At 36.5% G+C, this 23,606-nt stretch overlaps 1 protein-coding gene across 4 annotated transcripts in view; it reads right to left on the reverse strand.

Moving 5' to 3' along the window:
- The window catches only part of su(w[a]) (suppressor of white-apricot), a 109,892-nt gene that overhangs the window by 73,514 nt on the left and 12,772 nt on the right, over positions 1–23,606 (reverse strand). The window contains exons 2-5 of one of the 4 annotated variants that reach the window (XM_081768314.1): positions 17,201–17,326; positions 12,477–12,646; positions 9,356–9,558; positions 1,797–2,010 (exon numbers count right to left, since the gene is read on the reverse strand). In XM_081768314.1, coding sequence (XP_081624440.1) covers positions 1,797–2,010; positions 9,356–9,558; positions 12,477–12,540 — 481 coding nt within the window. In that variant the 5' untranslated portion in view covers positions 12,541–12,646; positions 17,201–17,326. Of the gene's footprint in view, positions 1–1,796; positions 2,011–9,355; positions 9,559–12,476; positions 12,647–17,200; positions 17,337–23,606 lie in introns of all 4 variants that reach the window. The other 3 variants (XM_081768315.1, XM_081768316.1, XM_081768313.1) reach the window with 3 other exon arrangements.

Genomic DNA, 23,606 nt, shown 5'->3' on the forward strand with positions numbered 1-23,606 from the left:
TTCGAGACCTTCGGCGACATGCTGACGAAACATTACAATCTCTCTGTAAATTTCTCCCAGCTGTCGGCGAATTTCAGTCTCGGTGTCATGTTTCTTCCACAGAAATCTTAACTGAGCGGACTTAGCGAGACGTTTACCGAACCAAAAAAAAAAAAAAAAAAAAGCTTTACGTCCTACGGTTATGTCGGTCAGGCTAAAGGAGACAGTGATGATGAGAAATAAATGAAACGGTGGAATGAAGAAAGTGGGAGGAAACGGGAGAACCCCGAGAAAACACACAAGCACGGTGTTTGTCCACCACAAAGTGCACACGGCGCGAGCTGGTATCGAACCAGGGACCCCAAGCACCGGAGAACGCTCTACCACTGAGCCACCGCGCCCCCAGTTTTCCGAACGAGTAGCCATTTGTGTTTACCTACAACTCGTGTCGTAAGTGGCAGGTGGCTGAAACTCTGCACAGTTGCCAACTCCGTATATTGAAACTGCCGCACACTCCTCACTCCTCTATAACAAACGAAACTCCAGAAATATCGGCCTTGTAACCTTAGTTTTTGATCCTTCCTCGTATATAGATGCATAAAATACAATTTTTATGTTTTACGAACTGTATCCAATCGTAGCAAACCATATTTACAATTTTCCAATTTTGGGAGATCACTGGTGTGTAACTTCTTATATATGAGAATGCCTTGTCATCAGATGAACAGGCTGAGGAAATTCTATTTGTCTACGATAGGGATTGCAACGGATCTATGATATACTGTATTTTTACGTCTTATTCAGTCTCTCATAACATATACGAAACATGACTGTTCTTTCTTTCCTAAATGTCTGTCTTCTTATTAGCAATATGTTCCACACTCGCAGGATTTACATGATACAGTTAGTTATTAATTAGCATCGTAGCGGTGAGATGATATTCATTAGCGCCTCTGTAATGATCATTCTTACTATACATTTTTCCAGATGTTGGGCATTTGGTCCATTACCTTCTACATCTTGTTAACAGTCTTCAAAATAATAAGATAGGGTTACGAGAAAGCTTACTTCTCTTCTTCCCATTCACTTACTAATTCACATAAGAGAAATAAAAAATTAGAGTAAAAAATTATATCGCATTAATTTGTATCTTACAATAGTACTTCTCTTAAAAGAATATCAAGGACAAAACAGAACCAATGCCATTTTCTCATTATTTCTTGTGACATAAAATACGTATATCTTTTCGGTTATAATAATAATAATAATAATAATAATAATAATAATAATAATAATAATAATAATAATAATAATAATAATTCATCATCATCATTGATGATGATGACTAAATATCTACACGTATCATAATTGTTCAGTTAAGAGACAGATACTATAGTAATTCACTAAAAGTGTATCCTTTCTTCTGGAACTTCATAGTCTTAACTTTCGAATATTGTAGTTATACGATAAAAGAAAGTGAAAAAAAAATTAAATCTTTCAGTTTAACGTCTCACGATTATGCCCTTAGGCTAAGGGAGACAGATGCTTAAGTAAAGAGAAGGTTGGTGGAATTAGATTGTGGAAGGAAACGGAAGTACCCTGAGAAAATCCACGGACACTATGTTGTCCACCACAAATTTGCTTGGTCGAGGATAGAACTAAGGACCACAAGCACCAGAGGTAACCGCACCCAACTATAGTTATACGATAAAATAATACTATGCTAGTGTCTGACGTTGAATTAAAGGTTTGGGAATCATGTTCTTTTGATTTACAACTGTACCCTTAACGTTACTGAAGCAAGAAAAATAACTTACCTTGATGTTTGTTCGACTGAGGTTCATATCGTCCATTTTTTATTGCCAAAAGTAACAGTCTGTAGTACTGATGCAGTGGATTGTCAAAAGAAAGAAAACTAAACCGAGGATTATTTGCCTGCTTCGTTTTTAGAATTATTTCCATTTGAGGTCCTTGCTTACTAATAAATAACGCAGTCTTTTCAATAATTGCATTTGCCTTCATTGTCTCAGGCTACAGAAAAATAGAAAATACAGAACTAATCAACATGCGTATACACTTCTGAAGCTACAATATAATATACACTGTACCTATCACGTGCATGTCGTCCCTTATAAATTAATTGTAATAATTAGTTCGGTTAAAATGAACAATATTTGGCTGTAGAAAAATTTTCTTAAAAAAGGAACAAAGTTATTCATTAAGACACAAGTGATAATCTTTTCCTCTTCAGAAACAAACAAATGACTAGGAGCCTTTCATACATCCTGTACATTTCAATATTATACCCTAATCCTTAGAATATTTTTGTTTATAAATTGGTTCACTTGTTCGAGTTAGACACGAAAACATGTGAAAGGTGTGCACTTTTGTAAATGACTGTACCGTACCTTACAAGTTCTAAGTTGTAGCTAACACGCAAACTTGAACAATAAAATGGTAAAGAAGGACGGCTCGGATCACAGGATATTTTGATGCACTGGTACAGTTTTCAAAACGAATGGTCACCCATCTCTCTTTCATAGTCCGTATTCTCGTACAACCGTACGCCTGAAGTAAAGATCTCAACTGGCCGAAGAGGATTCCAATTTCTTTGATTTAATTCAGTTATGGATGAAAACACAGAACTTGCCAAAGAGAGGTGGGTGCTCATTGAAGAAAGAAAAAAAAATCTACATTTCTAACATGGACGATGGTACATAGCTGCACACAAGGACGAGAATCATACGAAAAGTAATTTGTAACTATTATATTTTCATGAACTTTTGGTATTGTTAAGAAGTCAGTTTCTTTCCACATCGTGAAACTACGGCCGACTTCCAAACTATGCGAACTTATCACTGAAATCAGAAGTGGTAGTAGATTCTTATCTTTTTCAGTTTTCGTACAGATACAGGTAGAAATTAATCAATTCAAAACACAGCCTGCCTCTATAAATTACCATTTTTTCTCTATGACGATCAACGTTAAAACTGGAAATGGTTAATTTCTATCAACTCCAGTTTGAATAGAGAGTTAAAACATATTTCCGGTATCTATGGCTTCAAGCCCGTCACGTATAAGGGATGACATCCCTTGGCGAGCACATTATCCAGGGAAGGGGAGGGAAGAAAGCGGCCTGGTGCCATTCCGATATTTGTATGGTGTGAATGACGAAAATCCAGGAAAAATCTCACTTAAAATGGCTGGCCTCGCCTCTTCGACCGAATGTTCCCACCAGAAATCGAACCCGGGACCGCTTGCACTAAAGACAAGAGCGTCAGCGATCATAATACGCGGTGGCCACTTCTATTGAAACCGGAAGTACTAGTAAATTACTACAACTTCCGGTTTTAGTAGAGAGATGTGTGTGAAGGTGGCATCTTTTCTTGAGACGATTGATCGATTTTAAATAACATCTGTCACTACTTATTACCGTTTCGCTATATAGCGGTCAACACTGAAACCGGAAATAATTTTTATTATTCCCACTTTGAACACGTCAGCGGCATGGAATCGGTTCCACGAAACCGCTTTTTAATATCACATACCGTTTTTGCTTTGATACCTGTCGATAGACGAATATAGCCGTTCTATTAGACTTGACAGTCTCCATTTCTCTGAACGCATTTCTTCAGTTTTTCTCGAAGCCTGAAGATACCCTTGCACTAGAACTCCGTTCCGGCTGTTCGCAGATATTTATGTACTGAATATGGTAAATGGAGGAAGTAACTGATTATTCAGTAAAGCATCTGGGGCGGACCAGGCCAAATTTTCACCCGGGCAAAGTGACTTTTTGGCGCCCTCCTCCCTAGTACTAGCCTATATTTTACATTTTATCAGTGTTTTTAATATTTTAAACCCATTTTTCAAAAATACATTCATTACCTAGGTAAACTTCACAAATAATATGGCCCGATATAAACAATACCAACTCCGCCCTCCCGCTTGGTCCAGGAGCTAGCACGCCTGCCTTCCGTGGTCCCGGGTCTAATTCCCGGTGGGTTACTGTTGAACGATAAAAGTGGTTCGGATTCCACTATAATCAGTATCCACATCTCCTTTGGGCATTAAGGCATAACCGTGGAATGCTACACTCAAGCAAACAAACAATACTTACTTCCCCTCCACTCTTTATTCTACATGCCATCTCTCCATTTGTCGATACAACCCCCTTAGTACTACAAAACTCTTTTCTTCCATGGTGAAATGGAAAAAGATCATATAATTGCCGCTACTTTACAAGAATATAAACAAAAAAGTCAGTAGAAAACACATTATAAAATTTACTTTTTAGACTCGTTTTAGCACCCCTCTGACTGGCGCCCCGGGCAGTCGCCCGGGTTGCCTGGCCCTTGGTCCGCCCCTGTAAAGCATCGATTATCCGCGGAACTGGGTGGCAAGGACACCGTGGATAGCGAAAAATAACGAATAACCCGAAAAAGGATTAAAAATTAGGTACAAACTCGAAAAAAAAATATTTCAGCATAAAAGCTTTGTTTTATTGAACATAATATAACTTTTAATATACTTACAGCACAGCAGGAACCTTCGCTCTACATCTAATTCGCTAAAATAAATTACAGTAAACAAAAAACAATACTGTACTGAATTGTTACGCCTTTCTATCAGAATAGAGTTACGGCTTTTTATCAGAGTAGAGTTGCACTTCGAAACGTGCACTATTGTTGGAAATATTGATTTTTATAATGTAATTTATTTTTATGTTTTAGCACATAGCACTTATTTGCATACATATTGTCAGTCTAAAGCGATTAGTTATGAAAAATAATTGAAATGCGATTTTTTTTTTTTTTTTCGGCACTCGTGGATACTCGGGGCTTTACTGTGTATCACACCAAATCCTCTATATTCACGAATTCAGTGACATACAAAGAGTAAAACATGCATGTCTGGACCATGATTCGAACCCGGGTATCAAACGTTTACCGCGCCGATGCGTTAATTACTTCGTTACCCAGTTCGCTCCTTGAACAGTCATACATTTTATCACTCCTGAAGTTGGTACTCAACAAAAGTATAGAGATTAACAAAATGTAAGTGACATTTTGTACATATAATGCATGCTTTTTGGATGTCCCCTGTTATGTGCTAGTGTTTGTACCATAATTTGTTATTCACAAAACCAAACACGATAGTGGACAGCGTAATATCGAGACTGTAGGAGGGTAAGGCAGAATTTTTGACTCCATTTTACTAACTTTCTCTATGCTGCATTTTGTGTTCAACCGTCAATAAACACGAGACTGAGAGATAACAAATTTTTCAATTGTCTACCAATGCAATCCTTGCCTGCACTGCGTACTATAGTAATTACCGTTAGAATTGTATAGTGTCCTGTCTTATCTTTTTTGACCCTTTGCACTTGACCGGCGAGAGCTCCGAGAGAAGACCCAAACATACAGTATTTGGTCTTCGGCTACTACAAAGCCTACTTGGTGGGAGATGAGATCGAACCAAGGGTCCCACGCTCCACATAAAAGCCAGTGCAGCCCTTTACCAATTTTCTAACACTACTAACATCTATGAACACATCTCTTTTGGACGTTTAAGTCGATTGTGAATTTCAGCAAAAAAAAAAAAAAAAAAAAAAAATCCCTCTTTAACAAAGAAGTCAATCACTTTCAGCATTTTTGAAACATATGTCACAAGATCCAAGCTAAGAACATCACATTACTTCGAGGTATTCAGTGAAGCCTGTAGATTGAGATAATTAACTTTGTTTATGCATTTGGATGTATTTTATTTATTTTTAATGTGTTAGTTACTTCCAAATATGTCCCTAGATATGTCCAAATATGTCCCAGTCTTGCAGCCACTGGTCAATCGTTTAATCGTGAAATGGCTAAAAGAGAATGACACAAGAAGTAATAGAAACCATTAACCCGAGTGTACTACAAACATCTTAAAGTAAACGTGGAGCTCTCTCTCCGCACTAAATATCATTTCCTCTTTCATTTCGCTGAAACAAACTTACAGATTATGCTCTTAACAAGATGTTTTAACCATATCTTCGTTCTAGTTTTCAGTTTAACAAGTGGTCAATTACTGTTTAAAAGAAACCATTACCTAAGTTGAGTTGATTTTGAGCTTAACGTCCCTTTTAGCAGCGAGGCTAGACGAGACGGGACCTACTGATTAACGTGGAATCCGAACCACATGAGCTCCCGAAGGGAATCGAATCCCGGTCTCCCACACCAAAGGCGTGTACGCTAACCGCTTGGCCATGAAGGAGCTCTCATTAATCTATGTAAAGGATATAAATACATTACTAAAAATCAGTTGCTAAAACTCAGCGATGTCTTACCGGTAAGAAAGTAACTCATACTGATCGAAGTATAGCAGTCACAATATTTTGGGAAGATTCCTCACATGAAAATAAGAAAGAAGGAAAAAAAGTTCATATGGACATGCTTAAAAGTGGATAGTTTCGGAGCTATAGGGTGCCGAAAACGTGAAACAAGTGAACTTTAAAAGTTCATAGCTACAATACTATGGGACCTATCGTAGTCGGGTTTAAGACATTACTAAAGAACTAGTATGTGAACTATCCAAAACCCATGTTTAAAAATGCTCCATATTTGCACAGCAATTTTTAGAAGCGGGTGGAGAGCGATCAAGCACTCCCAACAAGGCTCTCTAAAAATGACTGTGTAAGTGTAAGAGGTTTTGAAAGATGGATATTTGGATAGTTCACATACTAATTCCTCAGTGATGTCTTGACCCAACTACGATCGGTCCTATAGTAGTGGAACTATGGAGCTTTAAAGTTCATTTTCTCACATTTTCGGCATCCTATAACTATGAAACTATGCACTTCTGAACACAGGTCCATAGAACTTTTTTATTTTCTTTCTTATTTTGATGAGGAATCTACTCCTATTGTGACAGATTTCTGTAACATCCTGTATAACAAGGTTGGCTGGTTTAAACCAAGGTTATAACCAGCTGGTTTTTTCAAAAAACACAACTGGTTTAAACCAAAAAACAAAAAAATATTCGTAAAAGTATAAGTGTAAAATCTTGATGAACACACATTTGTGGGTTATCACGTTTCACTCCCGTATATTATTCGTATTATATTCAGACCTAAATTCCCCATTCATTACTCAAAAAGATTATACTACAAAAGCAACTTTTTTGTATAAGTTTATAAATGTTTATTTTGTGATTTTTTGTAGTTATTATTATTGTTATGTAATTGCAATCGAAGAAAAATTCTAAATATTGTTTCGTTTCAGTGTTTACTATTGATAAAATACATCGAAATGCCGTACTTTTGTGTGTGTGTGTGGGGGGGGTCATACAGACCCCACGAGAAGCATTTAGTGAAATGAGAAGTATCTTTGGTATCTATTTATGTATAAATGAGTCTGAGCCAAAGTGGACTCAAATAATTCGTATCTTTATTCACTTTTCTTACTGATATGCAAATTAAGTCGTTGTATTTCTTTACTTTGGACCAATAAAAGTCGTTGTTAACTAACTTACTTTTAGTACTTTTTTTTAAATCGGGATTCCTTCGTGAGTGAGTCGGCAGACGTATCGCATTTGTGGCCAATTAGTCCTGGTTCCGAGTTCAAATGGAGGACAATTTCTCTCGGATGTAACTCGAGAAGCAGTTTTTATTCCGCTTTAAGCTTATGTGACCCCTTCCAGCATAACCCGGTTGTTGCATAATAACATCAAGGCGAAACAAACTTATTTCTGTCCATATATGATATGAATATATAGAGCAAATTATTTAAACCATAAAAACCTGGTTTAAACCCAAAAAAACGGTTTTTTTGTTTTTTTAAATAAAAACTATGGTTTTTGCCAACCCTGTTGTATAATAAGTAAATGAATAATTTCTACGTACCTTTGCGTATTGTTAGTGTTTTAAGATCAAATGATTTCAATACTACGTGATACTGGTATCTTCTTCAGGGAGGATTTCACTTTTGAGTATTAAATCGAGTACATATTTACTTCACGAGTTATTTCATATCTTCCTTATCACACATATTAAACTAACAACTTTATAGAGTCAATGAAAGAAAAAACATACTAAACACTTAGGAAAAATAAAACTATTTTGTTCAATGTATATAATAAATCAAACCACCATATTATAATTCAAGGTAGCCAGTCCCTATAATTAATACATTTTTTATACTTATGATAAATTTATTAATTATAGATTTTATTTACCTGATTATCTACAAATACAGGGTGTATCGAAAAGGACTTGACAACTTTGAAAACCCATACTGATTTATTCATTTACCTTAGAGATGGTCCTGGTAGCATTTTGTAGCAAAATACACCAAGTTTTGGCCCACGTAGTACACTAGTTCAGAAAGAAGCCACCGCAAACCCTAGTGGCAGTTGGAGCACAAATGACTGACTGCCTTTATTGGTTCCAAAACGTGCTACTTGTGTGTTTTGGTTTGAAGAATTCAAGTCTGCAACAACTACTATGCAACGTAATTTCCGTACAAAGTATGGTAAAGATCCTCCCAGTAGGACTACTTTTTATCAGTGACGTAAGTGTTTTATTGAAACTGGATGTTCGGTATGACACAACAAATCTTCAGATTGTCCCCGCACGTCTGAAGATGTTGTAGAGCAAGTGAGACAAAGCTTTGTGAACAGTCCTACAAAATTAACCCCGCGTACCTCTCGAGAGCTGGGCGTCCCACACAGCTTGGCGTGGGTTGAGAAAACGGTTTCATTTCAAACCATACAAATTACATATGACGTAAAATTAAATGGTACACCTGATATGCCGCAGCAGGTTTGGCAAGAAATCAACCTCTGATGGGATGTGTGCCGCATCGTCAATGGAAGCCAAATTGAACCTCTTTAGGTATAAGGCAAATAAATAAATAAATAAATAAATAAAATAAAAAAAAACTGATGTATTTTGCTACAAAATGACACCAAAACCATGTCTGTAAGGTAAATGAATAAATAAATAAATAAATATGAGTTTTCGAATTTGTAAAGTCCTTTATGATATACCCTGTACTATTTACTGAGTGACAGAATTTTCTGTATGGTTGTAAGAAGTTTTTCTAGTAGAATATACGTGGTAAAGATAAGAATTACCACGAAGTAAATATCTATTCGATTTAATACTCAAAAGCGAAGTCCTCCTGCAGAAGATACCAACATCATATGTAGTATTGAGATCATTGGATTTAAGAACTAATAATATGGACAGAAACGTCAAAATTATTTATCATGCGTAATTGCGTGTAAAATGAGAACTTTAACGTATGTCAATATAACTTAAGTCTAGGGAAAAAATGTGTCAGTTCAAGCATATTATTACAACAAGCACGATATGATAGGGATTAAAAGAGGAACTCACCAGTATCATGTTTAATGGAATGTCTAACTCTGGAGGCGGTACAAATGGCTCATTGCCTAGAACATCATCTTTAGAGTCTGTCCCCGCAGCATCACTGTCATTTGATTCTGTGGGCATTCCATCATCATAACTATAAGCCACTTGGCCGTAAGTATTACCCGTATCTGCGCTCAAAGCTTGGTGTAATCGCTTCAGTTCTTCCTCTGAAAACCACATAAAAAATGTTTTAAGTCAATGGTATTCACAAAATAAAGCAGATTTGAAAGAATGATGATTAGCTTAGCTCTGTATCTCGTAAATAATATCTATTAACCTTCGTGAATAATTTTGGACCTCTCTGAGTCCTTTTCCAAGTTCGTAACCGTAGCGGTATTGAAAAAGTTATCAAGTCTACGTTATTTACGAGAAGTAACAAATATTGGTCCCTGCCCATTCTTCAGAAACCTAGCCAACTTACAAAATAGAAAAATAAATGTGATTCAATTGTTTTTAAACAGAACCTCTTACATTACATGACCTTAAACAATCAAGATATCTACTATTTTGGACTAAACGACTTTCCCGGTTCTGCAGACCAAGGTACAATTTTCCAGGCTATTGTAGTGAAATTAAGTAACCGCTGTGCTGTACATTAAACACTAATGATTACGAACTCGTTCGCAAAATACCTTTACGCTTCCATAAATAATACAGAGTTAATGTCACTGTTATTGAAGATATATGGCAATCACTAGAAACGCTAACTTCAAATTCGAAACAGTTTTTATGGCCTTCCATCTCTCTATATAGCCATCCATATCCTCAAGTAGTTTAAAATGTATTGAGTCTTTTTCGCACGAGATGGCGTTAATATCCGAAATCTCAATGTAAATGAGTCAGAGCGGATAAAACCCAACGTCACTCAACAGCTGAAAGTTGAAGCTAGTAGATGCATCACAAATACTGGAATTTCTGTAATTAGACGTAAGGTATTGGGTTGTAAAGTTGAATGAACTTCCGTGAAACTGCTACTTTTACCATTTTATTTCGATAAGGGTGTAAATACTGCGCAGGCCAGTAGTGAAATTTGCACTGTTTATGGGCAAGATACGTTAACGAAAGCAATAACCGAAAAATGGTCCAGTCTCTTTCGTTCTGGAAATTCCTCCAGGAATCTCCATAATGCTCCTCCCAGTTGATGACAAAAAAGCAAGCATGTAAGCAGCCACGACATCGCCAAGGTCCTAAACATTCATCATCAAACAGTGTTAAACCATTTAAAGAAAGCTGGCTGCAAAGAGAAGCTCAGGGTTTGGGTGCCACATAATCTGACTCAAAAACACTTCCAAGAACTAATTTTCATCTGCAAACCTCTATGAAACGTAATGAACTCAAGACATTTCTGAAACCGTTGATTACGAGTGATGGGTGGATAACTTACAACAATATGTGCTAAAAGACCGTGATCGAAGCGAGAAGGTCCACAGTGTGTAGCAAAGCCAACAAAAACGCACAGGAACGATATGCTGTGCGTTTAGTGAAATCGGAAAGGCATCGAACAACACGAGCGGTTGACGCCACGCAGAACAGTAGACTCGGGTATGTACTGTCAACAATTAGTACGAGTGTAACTAGCACTTCAAAAGAATCGGCAGGAATTTTAGTCAACAGAGAGAATGTCGTATACCACGTTGATAACGCCAGATCGCATACATTTTTAACGTTCCGTCAGAAATTGAGAGAACTTAACTGGGAGGTTTTAATGCATCACTGTATAGACCGAAACTTGCTCCGTCCAACTATCGTTCATGTGGGTATCTGCAGGACTCCCTGAATAGAGTTCAGTTAATATGAAAAGAGACCTTTGAAAACCACGTGTCACACTTAATTGACTAGAAACCACGACGCTCTATAGCGATGGAATTATGTTGCCGCAAAAGGGCACATATCAGTTTTCAGATCACAATAAATATATTCTTAATTTTGACCTCCACACTTCATTACATTTTAGGCAACATGAAATAACTGTTATATTCTTTTAATATTCCAAAATATACAAATACGTGACTTGGGCGATATGTTTCCGGCAACGAGCTCAGAGACAAATACAATGTTCACGTCAATCTGGGAGTTAGATGTCCGACCACTGCTCTTCCGCTTTTCAACTTTAACGGGGACTGTCACCACACACACTGTGCGCAATCAGCTGTAAATACCTGCAGGCCTGTTTAATCAAGAAGCAGTCCACCTCTTTCCGTGATAATCACCATCCATGATCTGTAACTGACAGCAAACAGGTTGCCTATCTTATGGTGCGCTAGTCACACTACTACTGACATCTACTGGCCTCCTACTGTATATCATTATCCTTTATCATTCAAGGTCGACTCTTTCAGACATATTGCCGCCAGCCTGCCACATCCAAGGTTCGAATAACAGATCCAATTTAAATCATTCATAAATTATCCCTCCCTAGATAAAAGCTCTAACGGAGTTTAAAAAAAAAATAAAAAAATGAACACTTGATCTTACATGAATACTTGATTACGCTCACTTTTTGTATTTCTCTTGGTCTAAGTAATTGTTCTTCCTTAATCATTTTAAAATATTGCATTTTAAAGAAAACTGCAGACTTTGTCAAGCAGCACTAACGTACAACGAAAGAAACCCAGAACTGCCTTTCACTAATCCCTAAAGTATTATTTCTACACAAGAAGAGCATACAGTACATTAATAAAAAGATAGCTGAGTTTGATTTGTTTCTACAGTATAGGAATGTTATCAACAATATAATTTTTCAAGCGACATTGATTTCTTAAAGGGTTCATACTAAAGAAAACGAAAAACTTGTCGCTGAAGCATATACGGACAAGATTAACACTTTTACCGTGTGGATGGTTTGTGAGTAGAAACGTTTTCCATTATTCAATATCCATCGCATCCTATTAATTCATTACGTAATTTCATATAATTCACTGTTTATACTTTCTGAGTTCCTTTTTCTCTTATTACTAAGCACCGGGACTAGATACACACAATGGACAGAATTTTAACATGATGTATAGAAGCCCCATTCCTTTACGATGTGTATTTCAATCGGAATAGAATGCTGAAACCTCAGCTTCACTCCGTTGCTACTTACCTTGATAAAGCGCTTCTTCTTCTTCATTATGAAGTAACGCCCTGTACCTCTCCTCATCACACATCTGTTCAACCCGTCGCTCTGAATCTGTTAACCCTGACCATCGGTCGTATCCACCGGGAGGGGCTTCGTATGGACGTAAATCATAAAGAGCTCCTCGAGCGTCATACCTGCAGGCAAAGCAAAGCAATCAGCGACTCTCATTGACTCTGGCAGTTAAAACAGAATCTTTACAAACACCAGATAAGTAATCAGTTACTGTAGAGCATCTCTCAATGTGTCAATGGTTAGGCACATAAAAGTACGATCCTAATAAACGAGCAATGAATTAAAGTATCAAATATGCATAATAATAATTACCATAATCAAGATATGTGTACATAATACAAAGCATCAGTAATATTATGATTTTGCATAAGTATCCAATTTTGATGGGCCCCAGAGCTGTCGCCTGTTCATTACAATTAAGAAAACTCAACTAAGTGCTGTTCATGAGAAGCTTTTAACAAAAGTCACTAACTTTAATGTTATCGATTTGTAAGTGGGAACACACAACGGATAGGAATTAATTTTCAGCAAGAAAAAATAAGTTACATAGCAATGTTAAAGAATACGTAAAAGTAATCTCAAAAAGACAATATATGTATTTAATTGCTTTAACTGCATAATTACAATATAATTTATTTTTGCAGTTTCTCGAAAAGTACACATAAGGTTTTATCTTCACGTATGTTATTTTCTTAGGTTCATCAAATAAATCTCATATCCTAAGGCGGAATATTTATGCAACTAAACTGACCAACAAATATTGGTCAGATTCACAATTTTCAACGAGTTACACTTATGCTTTGCTTGAGTGATTCCGGGACATATTGAAACTTCACTTAACTTTTGAGAGTTCTTTATCTATACCCCATGTATCGTCGTCAGTATGTAGAGTGCATATTCAGTCAATGCGTTTTATGGTAAGAGGGGCCAAAGGGACAAATTTGGATATGGATTTTGCTAAAGAGAGTTATTCTTACTAAACATTATACTTAGATTAGTACGACACTATGAAATTATAACTTATTTCGCTAAACGCTACATCCGAAAGGGTTATTATATATATATATATATATATATATATATATATATAATAACTATTGAACCACGAGGGCAATCTCGATCAAATTTACCACATACACGAAGTTCGGACCTGCAGTGTCTTTTATCACTTCACTTTGACAGGACAACTTAGGAGGAGGGAGGGAGATATATAAAAATACATAAAAATGAAAGTGACTACCTTCGTAACTTAATAACTCTTGAACCACACAACCGATCTCGACCAAATTTTCAGCATGGATGTGAGATTCGAGCCTAAAATGTATTTTTATGATTTCACTATGACGGTGCAACTTACGGGAGGGGGAATATTAAAAATGATCGATATTAGTGTCGAATCCATAGTTTTTGTGGTCGCTGAGACAAACAGTTCCATTTCTGATGCCGTTTAAATCCAAATTCAGTCCTTTACGTCCTAAATGAAACCTATTTTCTGCGTGCGAAGAACGGTTATTCTGCTACTAAATAAACAAAGGACAAAGATGTAGTTTGAGGCGTTTAGTCGAGTGCTACTGGTACGAAGTCATGTGATACAGAATCATCCTTCATTTGAGATTTTATTTTACGCACAACTTAGGAATCAAAGGTCTCCACATCATAACATTTCACAAGCTTGTATAGCAGCTCAAGGTCTACCATTATGCCACAGAGATAAGTGAACTTTCCGCAGAAATGCGCTACATTTTATATTTCAATAAAGGCGCAAATGCTGTACCGCCCGGGAAGAAATTTGTGCTATTTATGAACAACATACGTTATCAAAAGCAACAAATAAAGGATGATTCAGTCGCCGACATCCGGAAATTTCAATGTCCCAGAAGCTCCTCGTAACAGGGACAATCACAGTAAAAACGATCATTACATCTGCACTAGCCCACACATTCATCCAGTGTTAAAATTATTTGTGGAAAGCTAACTATAAAATGCTAAGAAGTTTGGGTGCCACATAATCTGATTCAAAAATATTTACTCGATCGAATTGCTATCTGCGAATCTCTACCGAAACGTAACGAATTAGAGTCATTTCTGAAGCGGCTGACCAAGGGTGACGAAAAGTGGACAACCTACAACAACAGCGTGACATAAAAGATCGTGGTCGAAGCGCGAAGAAGCTCCACAGTCTGCTTGCGAAGCCCCCCACTGACGCTCAGGATGGTTATGCTGTCCATCTAGTGGGAATGGAAGAGAATTGTGCATCACGTGCTGCTGCCACCTTGTTGAACGATACTCAGACATGTACCGTCGATATATTAATGCGAATGCACCTAGCAAAAAAGCGGAGCTGGTGAACATGAAAGATGTCATATTCCACACTAACAACGCCAGACCATATGATCTTCAATGACCCGTCAAAATTAAAAGAACTTGGTTAGGAGGTTTTGGTATAACCACTGTCTGGCTGGTCCTGACAACGTCAGACCATTTTTGTTGCGGTCTCTTCAGTACTCCCTGAATGGTATTAAGTTACTTTCAAAACAGGACTGTCGAAACCACGTTGTCACAATTTTTAACCTGAATCAACGTTAAGTTCTATAGCGACTGGATTACAGTGTTGCCGAATAATTGATAGAAGTTCATCTAACAAGATGGTATACGGTAGTTTCATATTTTCAAATCACAATAAAGGTATTCTCAACATTTTTTAGATAACCTAATTTTTTCAGTTTTTTGGTTTAAAAAACTATTCTGCTGGGTAAGATGGTTGATACCGGGCTTTTTTTTTTTAAAGAAAACCACACTTTATAGTTTCTTTTTAAATATTCGCAGCTTAGTCTTTAATTGCATTAGAAACGTGAAACAAGCAGCAAGATACTCAGAATAAAATCAAGATCCCAGAAACATACTTAAGCACATTCAACAGATTACTGCCTCAATGGAGACAAGGAAAAATTACTCCCAAGCATGGTTCTTATTTTATCCTGGCCCACAGTGCATCACAAACTGGCCAACCAAACATACAGCGGTTCCTGAAATGCAGTAATGTTTTGCTGAATCAGAGGCCAATTCACCGAAAGACAAACTTCTCACATATCTATCTTAAGTCCTTAATATCACAGGACTCTTAGTGAAGAAAAATAAAAGCCAGTCATGTGAGTGACGGTAAGTTTCGACACCTCTATCAATTTAATGTATTGTTCTACAGCTACCACCTCTATCTATCTAATATAACGATAATTAGTATATAAATCAGTACAATCATTTTTTTTTAACTTTAAAGTAGACTGCAATAGTAACAGAAAAAAAAAATAAAAATAAATACTAAGTATTTCGATTTTCACGATGTGAATTATAAAACTATGATTGCAATTACAATAAACACTTACAAAAACAAATGCAGTAATTTTTCTCTCCTTAAGAATCTACAAATATCTTGCATTTTAATAGATGCATTTCGTAGCGTGTAGAATAAATGAAGTTGCATTCGAAGCTAATTCTATACTAAATACTAATTTTTGTTCTGAGAACAAAGCCACAACCTAACTAACTAACTAACTAACTCTATGGCCTATGGAACCCGGAGGTTCAATGCCGCGTTCACAAAAGCTCTCCACTGACTTCTATCCTTAGCTAATTGGATCCAGTTTCTACTTTGTATTCCTATCTCTGCGAGATCCATCTTAATATTATCCTCCCATCTGCGCCTAGGTCTTCCTAATGGTCGTTTCCCTATGGGTCTACCATTCAAGACTTTGAAAGCGTTTCTACTTTCTTCCATTACAAAGCCACAACCATGACAAATAAATGTTCCGATAACTTACAAAGAGTGAAAAAGTGACTTGCCTGGAACGGGACTCGAACCCGGGATCTCCGGCAAACCGTGCCGATGCGTTAACCACTATGCCACCCATCCACTTCTCAGAATAGCCAAACACTCCCTCACTCCTACAGTCGGTGCTCTCCACTCAGACCACATGGCTTGTACATCAGTCTCGCTGCTGTGCTCGGACAATCCAGTGTCCATATATTGAGAACAACTTTTGACGGTTGTGATTTCATATATATTAATAATATCCCGGGTTCGAGTCCCGGTCCAGCCAAATCACTTTTTCACTCTTTTTTAAGTTATTGAATTCGCACCTACAGAGGATTGTGGTGTGCAGAAATAAGTTTAAATCGGTTGTTTCCTGCTTTCATTAATAAAAATGTTCCGATGTTTAAAAAGTGATACGTCTTTACTTTCTCCCTTGTACTGCCAATCCATATGACAAGTATGATTTCTTTCCTATGTTTATTTCATTACCTTGTATGAAGTTTACATATTAACCTTAGTAAAAGTATTTCCGATAGCTTTCATTTTTCTTCCATTAGCAAGACTGCACAATTTCATATTTTGGACCGCATGACTCCGATGTTTAAAAAAGAATAACAGTACTCTCACAAACAGCATGTTTAATTGAGCTTACTTAATTTCACAACAAATACGTAATAATTACATTCTCTTCACGTTGGCATATACATCAAATATATATATTTTTTTGAAAAAAAAAAAAGCAACACCCGTATCAATAAATCACAGTATCTCCCACCCTGCTCTAGTCGTTTCCTGTTGTTTAAATATCCCTACATACCATACAGACAACATGCCTGTCACGAACTTCAGCCCCAACTGTTCTCACCTTCATTTGGCAGACCAGCACCTCCAATGTTGGTTGTTTATTATGCAACGAACGCGCTGAGTCAGCAAACTAGCACAAATAACCTGAAGAAAATTCAAGAAGAAACTTCTGGTGCCAACACCCAACCTGTGGAAATCTAAACAATTAATAAATGAACATTTACATATCTCCCCTGCCACTGAGTTCATATCCAACGCGGGTCGAATATGAACTCCCATCGGCAGGGGTTGCCTCACACTTCACAGCATCTTCTATAAATTCCCGAATATAAGATTGATATTAATCATACAATTTTAAATGCATATAATAGAATCGAACACATCAGCAAAATTAATGCAATTAAATTCAAATTTAGCTAAACTAGTTTTTCTCTCTTACAACATTACGTGGTATTTACGCTTGATCGATGGAAACGTGTACAGAATTTTCTTGAATCACAGTTTTTCTGTAGGACTTTCTTTCAATGTTTACGGCAGAATGAATATGCCTAAAATTTGTACTTGATTTAACAGAATGCACATCCAATCTTCATTAAAAAAAAGTACTTACCCCAAAATTTTCAACTATAAATGTTTCAGCAAAAAAATGTTGCCTTCTTCGGCACAGATACTTTCAGAAAACTAATGTTGACTGTGGTAATATATACCGTTGATTCTCTTCTTTCGAATACGATTACTTTTCTTACTTTAAGTCAGGGTTTGAAAAAAAAAACGGGTATTTTTCAAAAACCCAACCCACCTGGGCCCATATGGTTTTTTCGGGTTTAACTGGGCTTTTCCGAAATATTTCAATGTCTTTGGGGTAAAAATATTAAAATGTGTTCTATTTCAAGATTGTCATTGTCTCAACTTGTAACAATTCTCTATTCACTGCTGTTTTAGAAAGAAATGACCACCGTTTTGAAATTTTAAATTAGATAGCCGAGTAAATCTATATAGCAAATTTAGAATGTCGTGCTTCTACACTCAATATTTGAATTTTAAAATTCGAAAATTGTACCCTGTAAAGTGGATACCCGATATTTTGAAAAATGTCCGCCATTTTGAAATTTTAATTTGGATTGCCTCCAAAATATATATGGCTGATTTATAGTTACTGGCGTTTCTACTCGGAAAATTTAAACTTAAAAGACCGAAAATTGCACTTTGTAGCGTACATATCTACTATTTGAAAAAAAGGCCGCCATTTTGAAATTTTATGTTGGTATGCCGCCAAAATCTATACAGGTAATTTTGAGTGTCTCGTGCTTGTTCCCTGAAAATTTAAACTTAATCCTTTTAAATTCTTGCCTTTTCCGGCGTTTTTCTTGAGTCTCAGATAAGCAGCGACAGTGTCATCCCTACTTACCCTAGGATCATGGTTCATACCTAGTTTTTCTCAGAATGGAACAGCCTTTCAAACGGCACCACTTACATGTCCCTATGATGTACCAGAAGGGAATTATTTGAGGGAAAATCGGGATTTTTTGCCAAAAAAAACCTTCAAAGTTTGGCTCCCCCCCTGAGGCTCTACCGGGTCTGCGCACAAACCTCCAAAAATTTGGAAAAATACTACGTAATGTACTAATTACTTCTGACAAATTCGAATTTCCTGTCTTGAATATTAATGGCGGGAAATTTTTTTACCCATGTTGAGAGAGCATAAAAAATATGCCCAAAAATTTCCTAAAATGCACCCTACAAATTAAAAAAAAAAAAAAAAAAAAAAATCTGACACGTCCCTAATGATCGTAAAATTATGGTTCATACGTCGTTTTGTTCAGAATGGAGTAGCATTTCAGATTGTATCACCCGCATGTCCCTCGGACATCCCTAAGGAGGGAAAATTGAGGAAAATAGGGAGTTTTGCTGAAAAATCCCTTTTTCCCGGTTTGGATCCCTCTGGCGCGGCCCTAGGTTAACATAGAGATCTGGAAATCACTTTAAAAAATATTACTTCTTGTACTAATTACTTGTGCAAAATACCAATCAAATACTAAGGACGGGAAAAATATTTTCCTCTTCTGCGAAGTAGCAACAAATGACAGAACTATTGTTGTTGGAAAACAAAATTTTAAGAATACAAAACAAAGAATACTTGTGTTATCATCAAAGATAAGAAATAATACTAATAGTTTTACTAATGTATTTAAATATTTACTGGTAGTACTGATGACTATGGCCTTAAATCCGTCAAACGTATGAAGGATAACGTCCCTCGGCTTCGCCGAGTCGGCGAGCACACTAATCACAGAAAGTATTTTCTAAAATATAAAATTGCATGTTTTACTTCAAATAGGCTGTAAGCATAACCCATACATTAATTTGTTCTACAATTATCTCAAGCTAAGTTTTTGTTTTTAATTCATCCAATGCATTCAGAACTTTACAATGGTCTTAATGTTGAATTTTGTATACCTTAACACGAAAACATCTAATTTGCCTATAGGAAGTCCAAAACCTGATAAAAATCACTTGCAATGTGGTCATCATAGTTGTACCAATAATGTAATAACAAAAAGCTCAAAAACCCAGGTGGGTCCAACCCGAAAAAACCCAGTGGGTTTCTTCGGGCTGGGCCCACTTGGGCAAACCCTGCTTTAAGTAACCTCAGAAATTCCATTGTTCCTATATGCTTCTGTTTGTAAGCATTAAGTGGCATTTTATGTATCCGACTAATAAATAAAGAAACAATGCTTCTCAGTTTCACTTATGTTTTACTCCATTACACTAATGTAATTGGTCGATGAAAAGTGACAAAATTTTAATTATTCTAAAAAGCTTTGTTATTTTTTGAACCGCATATTCGAAATCTCTTCACAAATGTTTACAGTTGGATAATTCCAGGTGCTTTTGTGTTAAGTACATTTTTAATGAAAGTCTAAGATTCGTTAAATATGAACCTTAGTATAGTGTCGCTTTCTAATTTGGTCCTACTAAATTTATTTCAGTCAGTTTTAATTTCATTTTTATGCTCTAAATTGATAGGGATCACCCACCAGTGAATATGGAACACGGTACCACGGATTTATTCAGTGAGTACATCTATTCCTCCACATCCCACGAATGGCCATTTACCATGTTTAAAAATAAAATTACATTCACGTTACTCAAAGAAAACTTACAACGCTTCGCAGAGCAATGATATTCTTAAGAGTGTTACATGAATGAAAGTAACTTAAGATTTAAAAACACCCTAGGTCCGATCATTTAGACTGAGGTTAATACCATCTTAAGCATGCAACAGAACTGAAAACATCAGTAAAATTATTCGATTAGGATATTTTTAATATATAACTATAAAACATATATTCCCACTTCAACAGTAACGTCAATGTTGCAGCTTAAATCTACAGTCCAAAGTTAGTTCTAGAAGAAGATTGGTACATACATATACGTGGTAACATTCACATGGTTCTTTAATAAGAAACTATTTTTTTCTTCTTTAAATCTTAAGGTATATATATATATATATATATATATATATATATATATATATATATATATATATATATATATATATATTTCCTGTGTTGTGATTTGAAAAGTTATAAGACTTCTTTAAAATAATATGAGTCATAAGTTGTGCTATATTTTCGTATACAACACATCTGTATTTATTACAGTACAATGAGTTGAGTTGAGTTTCAGTTTAACGTCCCGTTCAGCAGCGAGGCTATATGAGACGTGGACCTACTGATTAACGTGGAATCCGAACCACATGAGCTCCCGCCGGGAATCGAACCCGGGTCTCCAACGCCAAAGGCGCGTATGCTAACCGCTTAGCCATGGAGGAGCTCTACAGTACAATGAAAGCAGGTGAACATCCAAAGTATTGTCCCTCAAGCTGGACTGTCTGCAACCACTTGCCTGTCAGTTCCTCAATTCCACGTCTTGAATTTAGAACAAAGAAACCAATTACTATCGTTTCCATCTCCTGCTGGCGGATGGATTGTGGTTTCAGAAAGTGCGGCATGGGCCAAAACAGGTAGTAATAGGAACGACACGGTCAGAACTATATGGGATCAGTTCATCATGTTCCTGAATTTTCTGTTACGTTTTCCGATACAAGTATGATTTTGAATTATCCTGTTTCAGCACCGCGCGCTTTAGGTTCACGAAAGCAGGATATTTTTTGGCGTAGTGAAGCATAAATCCGTTGAAACTGTTCAGAATAAAAGTCCGTATTGATTGTACGGCCGTTGGGAACAAATTTAAAGTGAATTTACCCCTTCGTACTGCCACACTCACATAGCAGGACTTCACGCTCGAAATAGCCCTGTTTGACGACTGGTCTGGAAGTTGGCCTTTGTTCAATTAGTGTTTTTACACATTCGGATTTCAGGAAAACACCCACTTTTCGTTCCGTGTAAAAATCCATTTTAGGAAACACACATCATGCGGATTTAACAACAGTTGTCAGAACACATCCACTCCCATCTGAGCCTGAGCTTGGGTCAACTCACATGGCACAATGTGGCAGCTTCTGATGGTTTTCCACACTTCATGAAGGTTACCCACTACAGTGGACTGGGAACATGCCGAGCTGGTTTCACAATCGTCGTGTGTTGGTGTGTCATATGACATAAGAATCTGTTACTCTCGGATGGTCAGACCTTCGTTAAATATTCGATATTTTACAATTTGTACGGAATTTCTGAACCAACGAGTTGCTTGCTGCAGCAGCGTTATATACGTGTTCGAGCTCATACAGTAACAGATCATGTATCAGCTACTCCCACTAAAAACTTCCTGAAGATAGTGACAGCCTCCGTGTTAAATAGTCCGCTTGTCACACTACCTTTTAAGCCCGATTGTCCTTGCATTTACAGTCGATCATGACGTATACACGCGCCTATTATATAGGTTGTTGGAAATTTTGCAACACTTATAACTTGTACAATGGTACGTTTAAAACGTTCTCATAATTTTTATCACAGTTCATCCAATCACACTGTGAGAACGAATTTTAAACAGAAAATAAATTTTCACTTTCCTATCCACTACGAATACTACGTTTACTGTGATAAATGTTTATGTTCTTCTGGTCTTAAATATAGAACACAAGAGTTGCAAATGGTAGAATTTTACTTTTATTCTCAAGTAAGCATACTGTAATAAGGGTTTAACTTTCACAACAATGTTAGCATTATTTACTGGCACAAGATAGAAGTTTATTATGAAATCAATGTGGCATATAATGTCCATGGATTCTGAAAGAGTTGCTAGCTGAAAATGACGCTACGTAAGCTAAATATAAAATTTGGACTCATTAGTTAATTTGTTTTCTACTTACTATGGTCTAGCTTTATTATTATTATTAAACATGGAACAAGCAGTGCTTGTTAACAAAGTTACCAACTTATAATTGGTGTAGTTTTGGTCGTGTTACCACTAAAGGTAACTACTTGGATGTCCTAAAGCGCCTAAATTCAAACTTGCAGGAAAGAAAGCATTATTATTTTCATACAAAACACAACGCTTATACCATTTCAATATGATAAACACTTTTCGATTTGTTAATGACCGTAAAAAAAAGCATATTCATATTTTAATTCTTGTCTCTTTGTTTCCCGATTCCAGAATTGTACAGTCCGCAACAACAACAACAACAAAAAAAACCTACAACATGAGCATGTAAGTTTATTGTGAAACTACGCCTAACAGTCCAAGGAATCAACATAACGTCTAATAGGCACGAATCTCGCCAGGAGAAACCTCGACGTCCTCCCCTGCACACTTACTTTGGATCAAAAGACTTCGTCGTTTCACAATAAACTTATATGCTCATGTTACAGGTTTTTTGCTGCGGACTGTTGTATTCATTCAGGAATATTTTGGAGAAAAAAAAAAAGACTATGGGTTTTGGACAACACATCTTGCTAATTTACAGTGCTTCAGATGTCAACCGCTAGAGAATGTTTGCTTCCATCTAACGGCGAGATGTGTAACTTCTATTACCTTTGTTTCAATAGTAGAAAGTAGGATAAGGATGGTTACTGTTAAAGTCACCGTTACCCGTCAAAATGTTGAACAGTTAGTCAAAAAAACGGTTTCGAGAATCTTCATTAAAACCGGTTTTCCACCGAAACCGGCTCGGTTTTCACCAAAACCGGTTTCGGTTTGCTATAAAACTGGTTCGGTTTTATTCAAAACCGGTTCCGTTTTTTTTTTTTTTTTTCAAAATTGGTTCTATTTCTGACCAGAATAGTGTTTGGTTGTTCTCCAGAAACCGATTCCGTTTCCACAGAAATAGTTCTGTGTGTTTTCCAAAAGATTTCACCGAAACTGGTTTCGGTGATAAAACCGAACCGGTTTTTGGAGAAAACCGAAACCGGTTTTACCCATCCTTGGTCAAAATATGAACTTGGTCGAATTGATCTCACTACCTATTGCAAAAATAAATAAATAAAAATAGAATAAAATAA

The sequence above is a fragment of the Thermobia domestica genome, chromosome 8, assembly GCF_964235325.1.
Source record: "Thermobia domestica chromosome 8, izTheDome1.hap1.1, whole genome shotgun sequence".
NCBI lineage: Eukaryota > Metazoa > Arthropoda > Insecta > Zygentoma > Lepismatidae > Thermobia > Thermobia domestica.